This window comes from Hemitrygon akajei, chromosome 8 (assembly GCF_048418815.1).
Source record: "Hemitrygon akajei chromosome 8, sHemAka1.3, whole genome shotgun sequence".
NCBI classification, from domain to species: Eukaryota; Metazoa; Chordata; class Chondrichthyes; order Myliobatiformes; family Dasyatidae; genus Hemitrygon; species Hemitrygon akajei.
This window is the reverse complement of record NC_133131.1, coordinates 103,387,939-103,404,806: the sequence shown is the minus strand read 5'-3', so window position 1 is coordinate 103,404,806 and position 16,868 is coordinate 103,387,939. Positions and strand designations below refer to the sequence as shown.

Genomic DNA, 16,868 nt, shown 5'->3' with positions numbered 1-16,868 from the left:
TCAGTGATTGCTGGTACCAAGACAGCCCCTGCACTGCAACAAGCCATGCTGAACTCCTGGGTAGCCAGCTTCTAGAGCAAGAGGTCACACTGGGGCAAACAGCATGGCACAGGGAAAGACAGAAAGGAATTCTGGGGCAATGGCATATCTGCAAAATATGCTGGTTTTGTGAGGATATAGTAATCTTGAAGCAAATGAGAATATTCAAAAAAGTAGGAACAAGTGTAGGCCATCTAGCTGTTCAACCCTTCCCCAATAAGCATTAAGATTAAAAATGAAGAGTCACCAAAGACTCCTGTAAATTTCTCTAGATGTACAGTGGAGCGTATTCTTGGTGGTTGTGTCACAGCCTGGTACGAAGGATCGTAAGGGGCTGCAGAGGATTCAGCCAGCTCTATCACAGGCACAACTTGTGATTGAGGACATCTTGAAGAGGCAGTGTCTCTAGAAAGTGGTATCCAACATTAAGGATCGTCACCATCCCGAACACTCCCTCCTCTTTTTACTACTATCAGGGAGGAGGTACAGAATCTTGAAGCCCCACATTCATTGATTCAGGAACAGCTCCTTCCCCTCTTCCATCAGATTTCCAAACAGTCCATGAACACCACCTTGTCATTCTTTTTTTGTACTCATTTATTTATAGTAATTTTATGTCTTTGTACTGTACTGCTGCCGCAAAGCAACAAATTTTATGTCATATAAGGCAACAATAATAAACTTAAAAATGATTCCTATTGTGGCTCAGTAACATTTTTCAATACTATCTCCATAACCTGTGAGTATCTTAATGTGCAGAAAAATATCAGTTTTAAATTAACTAAGTGTAATTCTTAACTATAATTTCCAATTGATAGCCATCCAGTTCACCACCTTCAGTATGAAGAATTGTTTCCTCATGTCCTACCCTTATTCTGGTCTAAGATTCTCCAGTTAGGGATTGGGGGAGGAGTAGAGGGGTGGGCCATAAACATCCTCTCTGCATCTAGCATGGCCCCCCCTTTGGAAGTTTCAAATGAGATTTCCTCTCATTCTTCTAAGTCGGAGAGAATAATCTAAACTCATACTGTGAAATGTACTTCTCTGGAACCAAAAGTGTGAATTTTCATTCAACTTGATATATTACGGGAGTACAATGATTCTTAGAGAAGAAGACCAAAACTACACCCAATATACCACAACCTATAAAATCACAGTAAGACTTCTAATTAACTATATTCAAATCCTCATGCAACAAAGGCTAATATTATATTTGCCCCCTTAATTGTTTGCTGCATTACATGTTTGCTTTGAGAAACCTGTATACTTCAGCATAGCCAGTCTCTCACCATTTAACAAATACTCCTCATTTCTACTGCATGTGCCATCTACATCGTATTCCATCTACCATGTTCTTGCTCAAATTCAGAGCTTGTCTACATTCCTTGGAATCTCTTCACAATTCCTTCATACTCACAATCATACTAAATTAGTAACATTAACACATTTGGAAATATGAGATTTGATCCACTTAGCCAATTTTTTTTACATGGATTGGGAAAAACTAGGACCCACTCACTGATCCTTCTCATACTCCATCAGTCACATGGTCCATTTATTCAGACAACTTTCATTTTACCCACAAGAAATTCTCAATCTATGTTAATATTTAACCTCTCCTCCTTCCCACCATGCTCTGTATACTCTGATCTCACCAAGCAAATTTCTACATGGGACCTTATTGTACACCTTCTGAAAATCCAATTACACCAGATTCACTGGTTCCCCCTTATCTGTTCTAATACTCACAGCACCAAAGAGCTCTAGAGATTAGTCACACATGATTTTCTTTTCATAAATCCATGTCTGCTCTATTCAATCCTATTATTCTTTACAAGTCTGTGACTACATTTTTCATTGCTGAAAAGGATTTAAAACAATGTAACTTAAGTGTACTGTAGTTGTAAAAGCCCAGTTATTTTTGACTGTGGGCACCATGGTAGTGTAGCAGTTACAGCTAGGAGCACTGGAGTTTGGAGTTCAATTCAGAATTCATCTGCAAGGAGTCTGTAAGCTCCCCCATGTAGAATGCATGGGTTTTCTCCAGGTACTACAATTTCTTCCCACAGACCAAAGACATATTGGTTAGTAGGTTAATTGGTCATTGCAAATTGTCCTGTGATTAGGCTGGGGTTAAATTGGGGGTTGCTGGGCATTGCAGCTCAAAGGACCAAAAAGGGTCTGTTCTGTGCTCTATGTCAAAAAATAAATAAATGAATTTAAAATGGAACACTGCACCTGGTCATTCAGCCAGAGGTACAATCAATGCTAACAAAATATTGGTTTCCACAGGCTTCTTTCCTTCCTTATTCTCAGCCTCATAAAGAAAGAGTGGGAGACTCCCATTCAATCTAATTGGCTATAACTTCAGACTTCATTCATCTCCTCCTATTTATACCTTTCCTAGATATCAGAGGAGATATTAAACTGGTGTGAGTCAATCTAGAATGCTAACAAGAAATTGGCTGAAGACTGGAGCAATTCGTACAATGGGCAAATCGACAATGTGAGAAAAAAGACAAGACCAGTAAGAAATTTAAGCTACTTTTACTCCAGACAGATACATTGTTTGTGTTCCAGTCTCACAGTTGGCTCCATCACTTTCACCTCCCAGTCTCTCCTCCTAAGCACTCTATTACTGATCTTCCCTTTTCCTCACTCTGGCTCTCCGCTCTTTGTTTACCATTTAAAACTTGTTTAATCTCTAGATGTTCCTACTCCTGATAAGAAGTTATCAGTCTAAAAAGTTAACTCCGTTGCTCTCTCCACAGCTGCTAACCAAGTAATTCCAACAGTTTTAGGAGGGCTACATGCACATTTCTGGCTCTTCCATGGCTTTGTTTTTAGCAGAATAAAACATAGTTTATGTAACTGTAGCATTGTATGCTCCATCCTGTTATTCGTTTTCCCTTGTCCTACTTCAGTACACTGATCTGATGAAATGATATGCACAGATGTCATGCAAAACAAACTTCCTTCACTATACCTGGATACATGTGATAATAATAAACCAATTTACCATTCCTGTTCTGGGAAAGGGCAAGGGATAATATTAGATATCTCCATTGAATGAGCAGCATAAAAACAAGAACAAGGCTAAATGAGCAACACTTTTATAAATATGTATTTACAGTGACTCACCTTCTTGATCTTCTTTTCAGGCAGGCCACGGATTCTAGCATAATAATACAGGTGCTCCCAACCAGTCAACAGTTCATCCAATGCATCAGACTGGGGACAATAGCCGATCAGTGTCCCATCAATACTGCTACCCACAATATCTTGTTCAGTCCTAATATAAAAGAGGTAAACACGCCACATTTAAAATCAGAGGACAGAAGTGAACTTATTGGAGGGAAATGCAGGGAGAAAAGTTCAACCAGTGGATGGTCCTCTTGCAGTTATTAGACATTGGAGACCAAGGATGAAAATTTTCTCCACCGTTGCTATGAAGAAAATGAAAAATCTTGTAGTAACCTAGCAACAGCAAATTTAATTCCACATAGGATTTTCCTGACAGGAATGCTTTCTTTAATTATTAATTAGGAAATAAAATACATCTAGAAAGGCAGAGAATGCAGCCCAATTGCTGGTATTGCATTACAGCATGCTTTGTGTTAGTTAGATTCAAAGCAAAATTAACTACTGGATTGGAGATGTAAGAGACTGCAGATTATGTAATCTGGATTACAATCAGCTGGAGGAACTCATGGGCTGAGTAGCATCTGTGGGAGAAAAGGAATTGTCAACATTTTGGGTTGAAACTCTGCACCAGTATTAGAGTAGAACAATCTTTGGCATAATATTTAAGAAAACATTTACAAAAATGTATGCATGCCAAGAATCAATGTTGTCCTTGTACTATCTGATACAAAGCAATACTAGGTCAATGGCTAGACTGGACTCTTCTTATTTTTCTTAAGCAGTGCTTCATCCAAGTTCAACTCAAACTGTAGTCGTCATTCGATCATATATGAATATCCATGAATACAACCAAATGAAATGGCATCACTCTGGCACACATAACACAGCAAGCACTTCATCTCTCAAGACTAAAGATGATTTACTTTGACTTGGTGGATTCTGAGATGGTCAATGAAACCACAGATTCTTCCACCACATGTGACTGATGGCAAAAGTTGGTGGAGAGCTCGTGAGATGGTGCACTCCTTTCTCTAAATGCTTGCAATGCACATCCTTAAGGCTCTCAATACCATCACAGATGCTCTTTCTCCGATGTCAGCATGGGTGGTTTGTTCTGGAGATGTCTCTTGGTAGTTAAGGTCTCAAAGCATGTAGGAAGGTACAGTAGGAATCACTGTTGTCTGATAGACTGTGAATTTGTGCCAAGTCTGTGGTCTTGATCATAACTTTTTGTAGGATTTTCCGTTCAAGGGCAGTTGTAATTCCATACCAAGCTGTAATGCAGCCAGTCAAATATACTCTCCACCAATATTTGATGTCATGCCAAATCTTCCCAAACTTCTAAAGAAGAAGAGGCATGCCCTGCTTTATTCATAATGGCAGTTAAATGCTGCCCCCCCCCCACCCCCGGACAGGTCCTTTGAAATAACACCGAAGAATTTAAAATTGCTGACATTATCTACCTCTGATCCCCAGATGAGGACTGGCTTGTGGACCTCTGGTTTCCTCCTGCTGCAGTCAATAATCAGCTCCTTGGTCTTGTTGATGTTGACTGAGAGGTTGTTGTTGTGGCACCACTCAACTAGATTTTCAATCTCCTTCCTATATGTTGATTTGTTAACACCTTTGATTTGGCCAACAACAGTGGGCTTGTCAGCAAACTTAACTATGGCATTGGAGCTATGCTTAGCCACACAGTCATAAGTGTACAGTGAGCAGAGCAAGGAGCATAGGCACACAACCTTCTGCTGATGGAGATTGTGGAGAAGATGTTGCCAGTCCAAATCGACTGGGGCCTGCAGTTTTGAGGGGATGATAACATTGAATGCTGAGCTGTAGTCAATAAAGAGCATCCTGATCTATGCAACTCGTATGCTGTTTGGATGTTCCAGGATTGAGTGAAGAGCCAATGATATGGCAACTCTTATGCTGGTAGGCATATTGAAGTGGATCCCAGTTGCTTCTCACCATGATGATATGTTTCATAAGTAACCTGTCACAACATTTCATGACCATGGATGTAAGTGCTACTGGATGATGGTCACTGGGGCAAGTTATAATGTTCTTCTTAGGCACTGTTATAATTGAAGCCTGTTTGAGGTAGGTGGGTTCCTCAGACTACCAAAGCAAGAGGTGAGATCTCAGTGAATACTGGAGCCAACTGACCAGCACAGGTCTTTAGTACTTGGACTGGTACTCCATCTGGGCTGAATGCTTTCTGTGGGTACACCCTCCTGAAAGATGCTCTCATGTCAGCCTCAAAGACTGAAATCACAAGGTCAGTGGGGGATGTGGGAGATTGCAAAGGTTCCTCCATGTTTTGATGGTCAAAGCAAACATACAGGCATTGAGCTTGTCTAAAAACAAAGTCCTGATTTTGCTTGATTTCACCTTGTAAGAGGTAATAGTATTCAAACCCTTCCGCAGCTGTTGAGCATCCTTCATTGTACTTGCTTCAGTTAAATATTTACAATATTATTCATTATATAACTTTAATTATAAAAATCTGTATAGCAGAAATGGATCTGGGAATTAACAGTCATTAAAACCTAACTATGAAATTCTGGAGACATAATTACCCTGCAGGAGTCCTAATAGTTGCACGTCCTGACGATGGTCCTACATCTCCCGTCAGAATCTTGAATGTGGTGGTTTTCCCAGCTCCATTCACGCCCAGCAGACCAAAGCACTAATACAAAAGGAATTGTTGAAATTTATTGTGTAGCATTCAAAAACAAAAGCATATTTTCACACTAGTAAGTCAAATCACTCCTAATGAATTCATCATTAAATAAGCTATATCAAAGCTCCAGATTACTTCCCTATTTCTTCATTCACAACAACTAAAATAAAATTGTAAACATGTTTTCTCCTTGCTGAAATTGATTTTACTCTTAAGATCTTATTCATCAGGCAAAGTCTCCAGGAACCAATGTGTCAACATCCTTAAATTCAAGCCATGCAAAGTAGTTAAAGCCAAAGTGTAGATGTAGATGCCATTACCTTTCACTTTTTTATTCTACAAATACAAAAGATTAGCTTTTTTTGTCACATATACATCGAAACATATAGTGAAATGCATTGTTTACGTCAACAAGCAACACATCCAAATGTGTGCTGGTGGTGTCCCACGAGTGTTGCTATGTTTCTAGTGCCAACATAACATGCCCACAGCTCACTAACTCTTACTAACCTATATGGAATGTGGAAAGGAACCAAAGAACCCAGTGGAAACCCATGAGATCACAGGGGAAAACTTACATACAGCAGTGGGAATTGAACCCAAATCACTGGCACTGTAAAGCACTATACTAACTCTACACTACCATATCCTTTAGAGATGAATGATCTGAAGGTTAGCTTTAATTGGCATATGTACATTGAAATATACAGTGAAATACACTGTTTGTGTAATATCAAATTAGTGAGGACAGTGCTGGGCAGTGTGCAAATGTTACCACTCTTCCAGCGCCAATATAGCATGCCCACAACTCACTAACCTTAACTATACATATTCAGAATGTGGATGGAAACCAGAACACCCAGAGGAAACCCACACACCGTGGAAGAATGTAGAAACTCCTCCAGAGAGTAGCAGGAATTAAACCCCAATCTTACAGTCGGAGCTGTAAAGCAATTGTGCTAACTGCTACGCCACAGTGCCATACCCAGTGTCTATTAATGTCATTTCTCAGATGTGTTCAGAAAAATAACAGAAGATTAGGATATTAGGTGAAAAAGAAAATATTCTGTTTGATAATCTGAGCTATAGACAATTGTTGCACATGGAGAGAATCAAATATAAGCAACTTGCATTACACCTGTGTAATTTTGTGATCTTTCCAAAAGGATTATCTTCAAAACATTGTGTATTACTTTCGGTGTGTAAGTAACTTTGAATAACTTGTGCACCATGTACATCTTCTGGTAAGTTTTTGTATCCGACAGCTGTTAGATGTATGTGTTAAGATTCTTTTGATTGCAAGATTAATGAACATTTTTGAATTTCATGAAAATAGTAGGAAAATTGACTTCTGATGAACAAGTTAATGAATAATCACCAACATTATACAATAACATCCACATAAAAAATCCATCCAACAGAAGTTTTAAAATAATCATGCATTGGAATAAGAAACCTTGAGGAGGAAATACAGTATTTAACAGCCAACGAGATGCTGGGTTGACATCGAGAATTAAAAACAATAATGTTACTGGACAAGATACTTTGGGGAAAAAACCTTTTCTATGTACCTCTCCCATTGGAACTCCCATGGTGATTCCTTTCACAGCTCTAACTTTTTTGTTTAGAATATAGTAAGATTTCTTTAGATCGTGAATCTGTATAACATCATTGCTTGCTTCTCCATTCAACACCCGTTGACATTCCCGCTTCACATCTTCATCCCCATTATCTGCTGCATCATCCATTGAATCCTTGAATCTGGACAATGAAGAAAGATAAAGTCAGAGCAATTCTTTTGTCTCTACTTGGAGTTCTGTTAAAAAGTCACAGAGTAACTCAATACTATAATCTAATAAATAAAGATGAAACTGGTTCAAAAAATGCAATAGCCTAAATTACACTATGCTATTTTAGACTGATTTCAGCATCTGCCTATGCTGTGGATTTCTTAATGCAAGTGTTCAGTATCTTGATCAATCTTGAACCTAAGGAAATTTCCACATTTATTATAATTTATGGCATTTAAAAGTCCAAGTCTCACAAATGCCACAGAGTAAAGATGTGGGTGTGTAAAGGATGGAAATTCTCAAGAACTACCAGTACTGCCAAATGCTAGAGATGAAAGGCAATACTGTATTGTGGTGTACAATAGTTCACCAATAGAAGCTCTTTCTACTGACCAACACTAACAGTTCCAACAATGACTCTCCCTTTATCCATCCGCCAAAATATTTTCAACACTTAAATCTTTATATTTCACTGTGAATTGAATAGATGTTGCTTCCCTTAATACTTGGCTAGAATCATTCAGGGGTAATTCCTTACTGCCTGCCCTTCATGTTTATTTCTCCTGTTGCAGGAGCTTTAAAAGGAGAGATGTTGATTGTTTACTGGAACTACATGAGATGTCTATGGAGGCTGTTTTCAAGCAGCTGCTGACTGGAGACACAGATACAGCTTGGGTGGGTTTCAGCATTGGCCGAGGCAGTAGGAAGGAGTCTGGAAAGAAGGTAGACATACTCTCAATTGAGAAAGGACACTAAAAGACTCTCCCATTGACTCACTGCTGCATCTTCAATTTACTGACTTCTGCATGAAGACAGTGCAATGAATGTAGCAATATCTGGAAGCTCCAATGTATATTTCAATGCATGCTCAAATTGAGGACTGACAAAAATAACAAAATACTCAAACTTGAATTACAGCAGCAGCAGTTTATGCTCCCAATAAAACTGACACTGGCATCCGATTCTGTTATTACGAACAAGATTCAGCCTAAAAAACTGACAACTTACTCCAATGATTGACCAATACCTTCCCTTCAAAAAGCTACATGTCGCATTTAAGTTATTCAGGAAATATTCAACTGCCCAGTCATGGTTACCATCCAATACCAGGAGTATCAAAGCAGATCTCCCTCTCCAGACCAATTTGATCTACTGATTGCAACATAATGATATGACACATTACCTATCCCGGGTTATGTGTCATGTTATGTCTCCTTACAAATTTATTCCCCACCAGTTCCCTAGCTGCTGGAGCAAGTAAAAATTTAAAGGTAGTGGATATTTCATACCAGTCCTCCAAGATCTGAATGAGGTCTTTCTCAGCATGGACTCAGTATGATATACCAGATAATCTGAGGAAGAGCAAGCTTGAAGATCCAAAATGCCATATTTAGTTTTGTGTTCTTTTCCCAAAGTACTGGCATTTGCAGATGTCTTATCTTATCTTTAGATCTGCATCTACAATATGTATTAAAATGATAAAAGAACCCAATAGACTATCCTACAAGAGAATCTTAGACAGGTACATGAATATACAGGGAATAGAAGAATATGGACATTGTGTATGCAGATGTGATTTGCTGGGCATATGAATACTAATACATTTAATCCAACTCAGCATTATAGTCTAAAGAGCCTGCTCCTTTGCTGTCTGGTTTTATGCTCTGTTTTCTGTACCTGAGCTTGTGTAATAATTGTCCTTGGAACAGGAGTCGAACTAAGAAGAAGAAACATCCTTCCAGTGTTATTGCGATGAAGACCCAGCCAAGGTAGTCCATCTTAAATGGACTCACGTAGGAATCAATCCCAAACTCCTGAGTGAGATCAAATTGTAACTGATTGTAGGACAGTTCTATCAGCCCCAATGACAGACAGAACTGTGGAAAGATTATGAATGCCCAGCGAAGTACGTTGTAAATATTCAGTAAATGCTGTAGGAGAGAAAGAAAAATATAGTCGAGGGATATTATCTCTGAAGTTGAAATTCTAAATGTTTGGCAACATGTTCATTCATTAACCTATTACTTATATTCACTTACCCACTTTCTATCTTTTTTACATCAAATCTCTTTATATTGATTATATATTCTCATGCAGGCAAGTGTGAGGTTTTGCACTTCGGAAAATCAACCAGTGTAGGTCTAACACAGTGAACAGTGGGGCACTAAGAAGTGTGGTAGAACAAAGAGATCTTTGGAATATAGATCAATAATTTATTGAACATGGAATTACAGGTAGACCAGGTCGTAAAGAAAGCTCTTGGCACATTGGCCTTCATAAACCTATGGATTGAGTACAGGAGATGGGATGTCATTTTGAAGTTGTATGTTAGTGAGGCATAATTTGGAGTATTGTGTGCAGTTTTGGTCACCTACCTACAGGAAAGATGTAAACAAGGTTGTAAATTCACAGTGATTTGCCAGGTGTGGAGGACCTGAGTTATAAGGAAGGATTGAATAGGTTAGGACTGTATTCATTAGAACATCGAAGATGGACAGTGGATTTGATAGAGGTTTACAGAAGTATGAGAGGTATAGATAGAGTAAATGCAAGCAGGCTTTTTCCATTGAAGTTGGGTGGGACTACAACCAGTGGCCATAGGTTAAGAGTGAAGGGTGAAAAGTTTTAGGGAAAATTCTTCACTCAGAGGGTTGTGATGATGTGGAACAAGCTACCAGCACAAGTGGTGCATGTGAGCTCGATTTCAAAGTTTAAGAGAAGTTTAGATAGGTACATGGATAGTAGGGATATGAAGGACTATGGTCCCAGTGTAGGTTGATGGAAGTAGGCAGTTTAAACAATTTTGGAATGGACTAGATGGGCCAAAGGGCTTATTTCTGTGCTGTACTTTCCTATGACTCTATAAGTTCTTTACCCTGGTTGACACATGACAATCCATGCATATATTTTATAAATATCTATTTTTAAACATGTAATCTGCAAGCTATATTTAGCTGACTTAAAAATAATTTATAATTAGTAATAGAAAGGTCATATTCTAAAATGGTGCAATGAAATGAGTTAGGTTCATCATTACTAATAGATTAAGGGAATAAATTTCATTGATTAGCTTAGTAAGAAAATCTTCTGGGGTTTTGTTCTGCGGTGCTGCTTTAACTGAGATCTAAGTCCAAATTTATAAACAATATTTCTTGTGTAACTGCATTTTCATTATTTATTCTCTTTAGGATCAGAGAAACACCTTAAATTTAAAAAAGAAGCAAGATTACCTACTAACTTCAAGGCATTATGATGTGAATTTAACTATTTGGAACTAATTTGAAACCCAAATTAATTCTTCACCTTGGACTCTCTGCAGAAATTTTTAGAATTCAATTTAGCCCATCACAATTTTCCTGACAACATAAGAATCATGGATTATTTTGTTTGGTTGTACATACCGCTTTGTTAGACAGAAGTCCTAGAAAGCGAGGAAGGTAAGTGGCAAGAATTGTGCAAAGACCCAGCACTAGGTTAATTGCAGTGTATGTTATAAAAGCAGTATCTGGACTGACGAACATTCTCGAAAGTAAGTACATCCAGGGCATTGTAGCAAATCTGAAAGACAGACGAACAATACAGGTGAGCAGGCTGTAGTTCACTAATAACCAGATGATAATGAAAATTATGATTAAAAGATCAGTTATAATTTGTAACCACTTAAAATTCTTATTTTATTTCATCTACTCTTGATTTCCAAATTTCAAAAATTCAGTGTAGGTCCCAAACATTCAAAGGATTATGCTCTTCCATAGGCATTGTGATCACCCTAGAAACACCACTGTTGATATCATTGATAATACTGGTAAACTTAATTGAGCAGTTCTATGTTGGGTTTGATATTTACCAGTTTTGCTCTCCAGAAGAATCACCTAGAAACACCCTAAAACTTGAAACGAGTATGTCTTTCCAAACCCTTGAGTCTCACTTTAGTGCCAGCTACTCCTTTTTATTTCAGGGTTTCTTCTTTCAAAGTTTCAAATAAAGCCCTAGTCTTGCAAGTATACTCAACATAGTACTTTCAAAGCAAAAATTAGGAATGATATTAAATAGCTGGTCATTCATATAGAGGAAGTGATTGCGTTACTGAACAAGAATGCCAAAGTAATGTATATATTATATAATTTTAAATTTGGGGAACTTAAGTTGGGCAAATACATTTCTTTAACAGCACCACTTATAATTGTGACTTTTATCACAAAGTACAAGGATAGTAGGAACACAGAAACACTGCCATCTGCAGTTTCCACTCTGTAAACATGCATTTTTAAAAATTCACTACCGAGATGCAGGAGTCACTTGCAGAGCCAGCATATATTGACTATTCCTAACTGCTCTTGACAAGCTGAAGGTGAAGGTGAACTGCCTTACAGAAATACTCCAGTCCTTCTGATAAAAGTAGTACTGTGGGGAAGAGAGTTCAAGGATTTGATATCAACAATTTGGGTAAAAATTTGCAAATCAAAGTTCAAAGTAAACTTATCATCAAAGTACATATAGGTCACCACATACAACCCTGAGATTCTTTTTCTTGCGGGCATCCTCAGTAAGCCATAATAGAATCAATGAAGGACCAACCCAACAGGGTGGACAACCAGTCTACAAAAGTTGACAAACTGTGCAAATACAAATTGAAAAACAGGAAATAATATTAAATAAATAAGCAATTAATATCAAGAACATGAAATGAATAGTCTTTAGAAAGTGAGTCCACCAGTTAGGGGAACATTTCAGTGATGGAGTACATGTTATGTTCATCATGTTCTTATATTCATCTCAAGTTCTTCATATTTATTGCTTATTTATTATTATTTCTTTTTGTATTTGCATAGTTTGTTGTATTTTGCTCATTGGTTGTTTGCTCAGTTGGTGCCAACCTTCATTGATTCTATTATGGTTATTAGAATTATTGAGTATGCCCACAAGAAAATGAATCTCATGATTGTATATGGTGGCATACAGGCACTTTGATAATAGATTTACTTTAAACTTCTGAAGTGAAGTTGAGTGAAATTATCCCCTCTGACTCAAGAGCCTGATGATTGAGGGGTAATAACTGAAACTGGTGGTGTGAGTCCTGGGGCTCCTGTACCTTCTTCCTGATGGCAGTAGCAAGAAAGTATGACCTGGGTGGTGGAGGTCCCAGATGATGGATTCTCCTTTTCTGCAACAATGTGCTGAATAGTGGGGATGGACTAGGCCACATCCACTACTTTTTTTAGGATTTTCCATTCAAGGGCATTGGTGTTTCCATACAAGGCTGTGAGGCAGCCAGTAAATATACTTTGCATACACATCTGCAGAAGTTTCTCAAAGTTTTAAATGTCATACCTAATCTTTGCAAACTATAAGTAAAGGTGTTGCTGTACTTTCTTCATATTTGCACTTACATGCTGGACCCAGAACAGCTCCACTGAAATGATAACACCAAGGAACTTGAAGTTGCTGGCCTCTCCACCTTTAATCTCCCGATGAGAACTGGTTCATGGGCCTCTGGCGTCCTCTTCATGAAATCAATAACCAGCTCTTTGGTCTTTGTGACATTAACTAAGAGGTTGTTGTTACTGCAGCACTCAGCCAGATTTCAATCTCCCTCCTACATGCTGATTCATCACCACCTTTGATTTGGTCTATGATAATGGTAACATTAGCAAACTTAAATATAGTATTGGAGCAGTGGTTAGCCACACAGTCCATAAGTGTAAAGCGAGTAGAGCAGGGGGCTAAGCACATTGCCTTGTGGTGCTCCTGTACTGATAGAGATTGTGGAGGAGATGTTGTTGCCGAACTGAACTGATTGGGGTCTATCAGTGTGAATATCGAGGATCCAGTTGCACAAAGTGGTATTGAGGCCTAGGTCTTGAAGCTTGTTGGTTAGTTTTGAAGGAATGGTAGTATTGAATGCTGAGGGGTAGTCCATAAAGAGCATCCTGATGTATGCATCTTTGTGTCCAGATGTTCCAGGATTGAGTGAAGAGCCAATAAGATGGCATCTGCTGTGGACCTGCTTTGCTGGTAGGCAAATTGGAGAGGATCCAAGTCGCTTCACGATTTGATCTATTTCATCACCAACCTCTCAAATCACTTCATCACTGTGGATGTATGTGCTACTGGACAATAGTCATTGAGGCAGGTTATGACATTGAGCTCATCTGGAAGTGAAACTCTATTCTCACCTATGTCACTTGATTTCACTTTGTGAGAAGAGGTAGCATTCAAACCCAGCCACAACTGTTGAGATCCTTCGCTAATTCAAGTTTAGTCTGGAATTGCCACTTTGCCCATAAGGTGGCTTTCTCGAGATTGTACCTGACCTTTTGAAACCTTCCTGGTCATCAGACTTGAATGTCTCTGATCTGGCCCTCAGCAGACTGGGGACCTCATCCAGGGCTTCTCTTTGGGGAAGACTCAATAATTCTGTGGGCATACACTTGTCTATGACGAGTTTCATATTCATGGTTAGTAAGTTTGCCAATAACCTAAAAATAGGTGCCGTAGTAGATAATGAAGCAGCTTATCAAAAATTACAAAGGGATCTTGAAAAGCTGAGAAATAGCAAATAGTATTCAATGCAGATAAATGTGATGTTCACAGTGATCCCCAAGGCACTGGGGAGAGTTGTAGAACAAAGGGATCTTGAAGTACAAGTACATGGCTGACCAAAATTGGAGTCAGAGGTAAACACAGTGGTGAAGAAGGCTTTTGGTATTTTAGAGTGTTGGGTATAAAAGTTGGAAGGTCATGGTAGAAATATAAAGGATGCTGGTGAGGCCACACTTGGAATATTGTGTTCAGTTTTGGTTGCTCTTCTATCAGAAAGAAGTTTTTAAACTGGAAAGAGTGCAGAAAACATTTACTTGGATGTTATCAGCACTTGAGGGACTAAGTTATAGGGAGAAGTTGGACAGGGTAGGACCTTAATGTTTAGAGAACAGGAGACTGCGATTTGAGCTTAGAGGTTTATAAATCATGAGGAGTACAGGTGAATGCATTCAGTCTTTTCCCCGAAGTTGCAGTATTAAGAACCAGAGGGCATACGTTTAAGGTAAGAGAGGAGATATAAAAGGACTTGAGGAGAAAATTTTCAGCACATACGATATGTGGAATGAGCTGCCAGTGGAAGTGGTTGAGGCAAGTACAATAACAACTTTTAAAGATAGTTGAACAGAAAGGTTTAAAAGCCTATGTGTCAAATACTAGCAAATGGGATTAGCTTGGATGGGGCATTTTGGTTGGCATAGATGTTGGACTGAAGGGACCTTTTATTGCTGTATTCTGTGATTAAGTCCATCGACGAAGAAGGGTCAGCAATATACTTTCAAGTCAGAATGATGGAGACGAGCCTATGATTGTGGTGTTCCAACATGCCAGCTGTCCTTGTCCTGTTTGTTGTAAAGACCAAGATTTTGTGAGATGCTGTCAGAGTAGCTTGGGAGATCAACTGAAGTACACTTTGTAAATAACATAGACTGCAGCTATTGTGTACTGGTAGTAAAGGGAATGCATATTTAGTATGGTTAACCAGGTACCTGTTAAAAGTCTGCTTAGTCCTGGATGATTCGAACAAGCAGAGTATTCCAATATTCTCTTAATCCATGCTTTGGAGATGGTGGAAAGGTCTTGGAAGGTCAGGAGGTGAGTAACACACCAAGATACCCAACCTCCAATCTGAGTTTGTGGCCAATTTATGCAGCTAATACATTGGAGCTTCTGGTCAGCGGTGACATATCAATGGTGGCAGTCTTGATAATGGTCATTTTATCAAACGTCAGCATCTCATCACTGAATCCAGCTATCATCAGGTTATGTTTGGTGTGAATGTTACTTACCTTTTATTAGCCTATGCTCAAATGTTGTTTAGGTCTTACTGAGGCATGGACTGCTTCACTTGTGAATGAAACTGAATGTTAAACAATCATCAGTGAACATTTTCACTTCAGTCCTTATCTCTCTAACTTCATGTAATACCAGGAACATAATGAATCACCATAATATATAGACTGCTAAAAACATATACACCCGGTTTATTTCATTCTCCACAAAATGATTGCATACATTGGTCACACATCTCACCGATGTGCACACACCATACCTTCCCAGTTTAAAACTAACCTGATTTGGAAATTTAAAATAGTTCCTCCATCATTAGGTCTAAATTCTGGGATTTTGTCCCCAACTGTGTACTTTCACCAGATAGTCTGCAGTACTTTAGTAAAGCAGCTCACAGTCACCTCCTCTAACAGGAGATAATCTTATCTAATACAGCTCAAAACAAGATCTCTCTGGAATGCTCCAACTACAACCACAAACCAAGTATATACAGTGCTGGATTAAGCAGACTAGTTTACTTCTTTGAAGTACTTCCTTGGCTGTGAAGTTATAACTACATTCCATTCAATTTCAGAATACTTTTGGATTACTGGAAAACCAGCATCATACATATTCAGAAAACAGTGCAATCTGTTTTTCTCTCCATTTTCCTGAGGTCAATGTCTAAGAATTGCCTTTGAGCTGCAATATAATCACAGTAAGTTCTTGTTACTCATGATGGATAGAGGCAGTCTTCTTGCAGATAACAAAACAATAGGTGTGTAATCACTCTGACACTAACGCAGCAACACAGTCCATCCATCCATTGATATAACAACTTCAATGCAAGTTTCAGCTTGTCAAAACACTCCTGACTCTGGTATTCCTATCACACAAACTATTAAAATGTCATCACCTCTCAGCACAAGACAAGATGTTAAATATAATCCAGCTCTTGGCAAGCCAGATTCACCAGATGCCATGGGAAAGGGCTATGGACAAATGTAACACTCCTGCCAACACATTGCCAACCTCATGAGTATACAGATCTCAGATGGTATGACAGCAGATAACAAGGACCTGTGTATATTTCTTGTAAAGTTATTAGGGACTGTGAGAAACTGCAGCTCCCAGGAAATGCTCAGCCAATGAGGTAACATTTAATTGAGCATAAATCCTGATGTTCCACCATTTTGTTATTGGATATTAAAAAGTATAACCATGACATTATGTCAGGCAATTTGTTGAGACCAGCAGTGCTAATCTGGGATATTTTATCCCTGCAAAGCAAGAAAAATTGAGGCCAGCTCATGCCACTGCCTTGACTCCAATAAGCTAGCTCAGCATTAGACAAGCATCTTTCTTGGTGTTTCAGTTCACTTCCACACCGTGGTCCGCATTTA

The 16,868-nt window shown here is 38.7% G+C and overlaps 1 protein-coding gene across 1 annotated transcript in view; it reads right to left on the bottom strand.

The window, feature by feature from the left end:
* The window catches only part of LOC140732128 (uncharacterized), a 205,073-nt gene that overhangs the window by 9,310 nt on the left and 178,895 nt on the right, over positions 1–16,868 (bottom strand). Inside the window, exons 54-58 of the mRNA XM_073054312.1 lie at positions 11,058–11,214; positions 9,334–9,587; positions 7,438–7,627; positions 5,763–5,872; positions 3,181–3,331 (exon numbers count right to left, since the gene is read on the bottom strand). Coding sequence (XP_072910413.1) covers positions 3,181–3,331; positions 5,763–5,872; positions 7,438–7,627; positions 9,334–9,587; positions 11,058–11,214 — 862 coding nt within the window. The remainder of the gene's footprint in view (positions 1–3,180; positions 3,332–5,762; positions 5,873–7,437; positions 7,628–9,333; positions 9,588–11,057; positions 11,215–16,868) is intronic.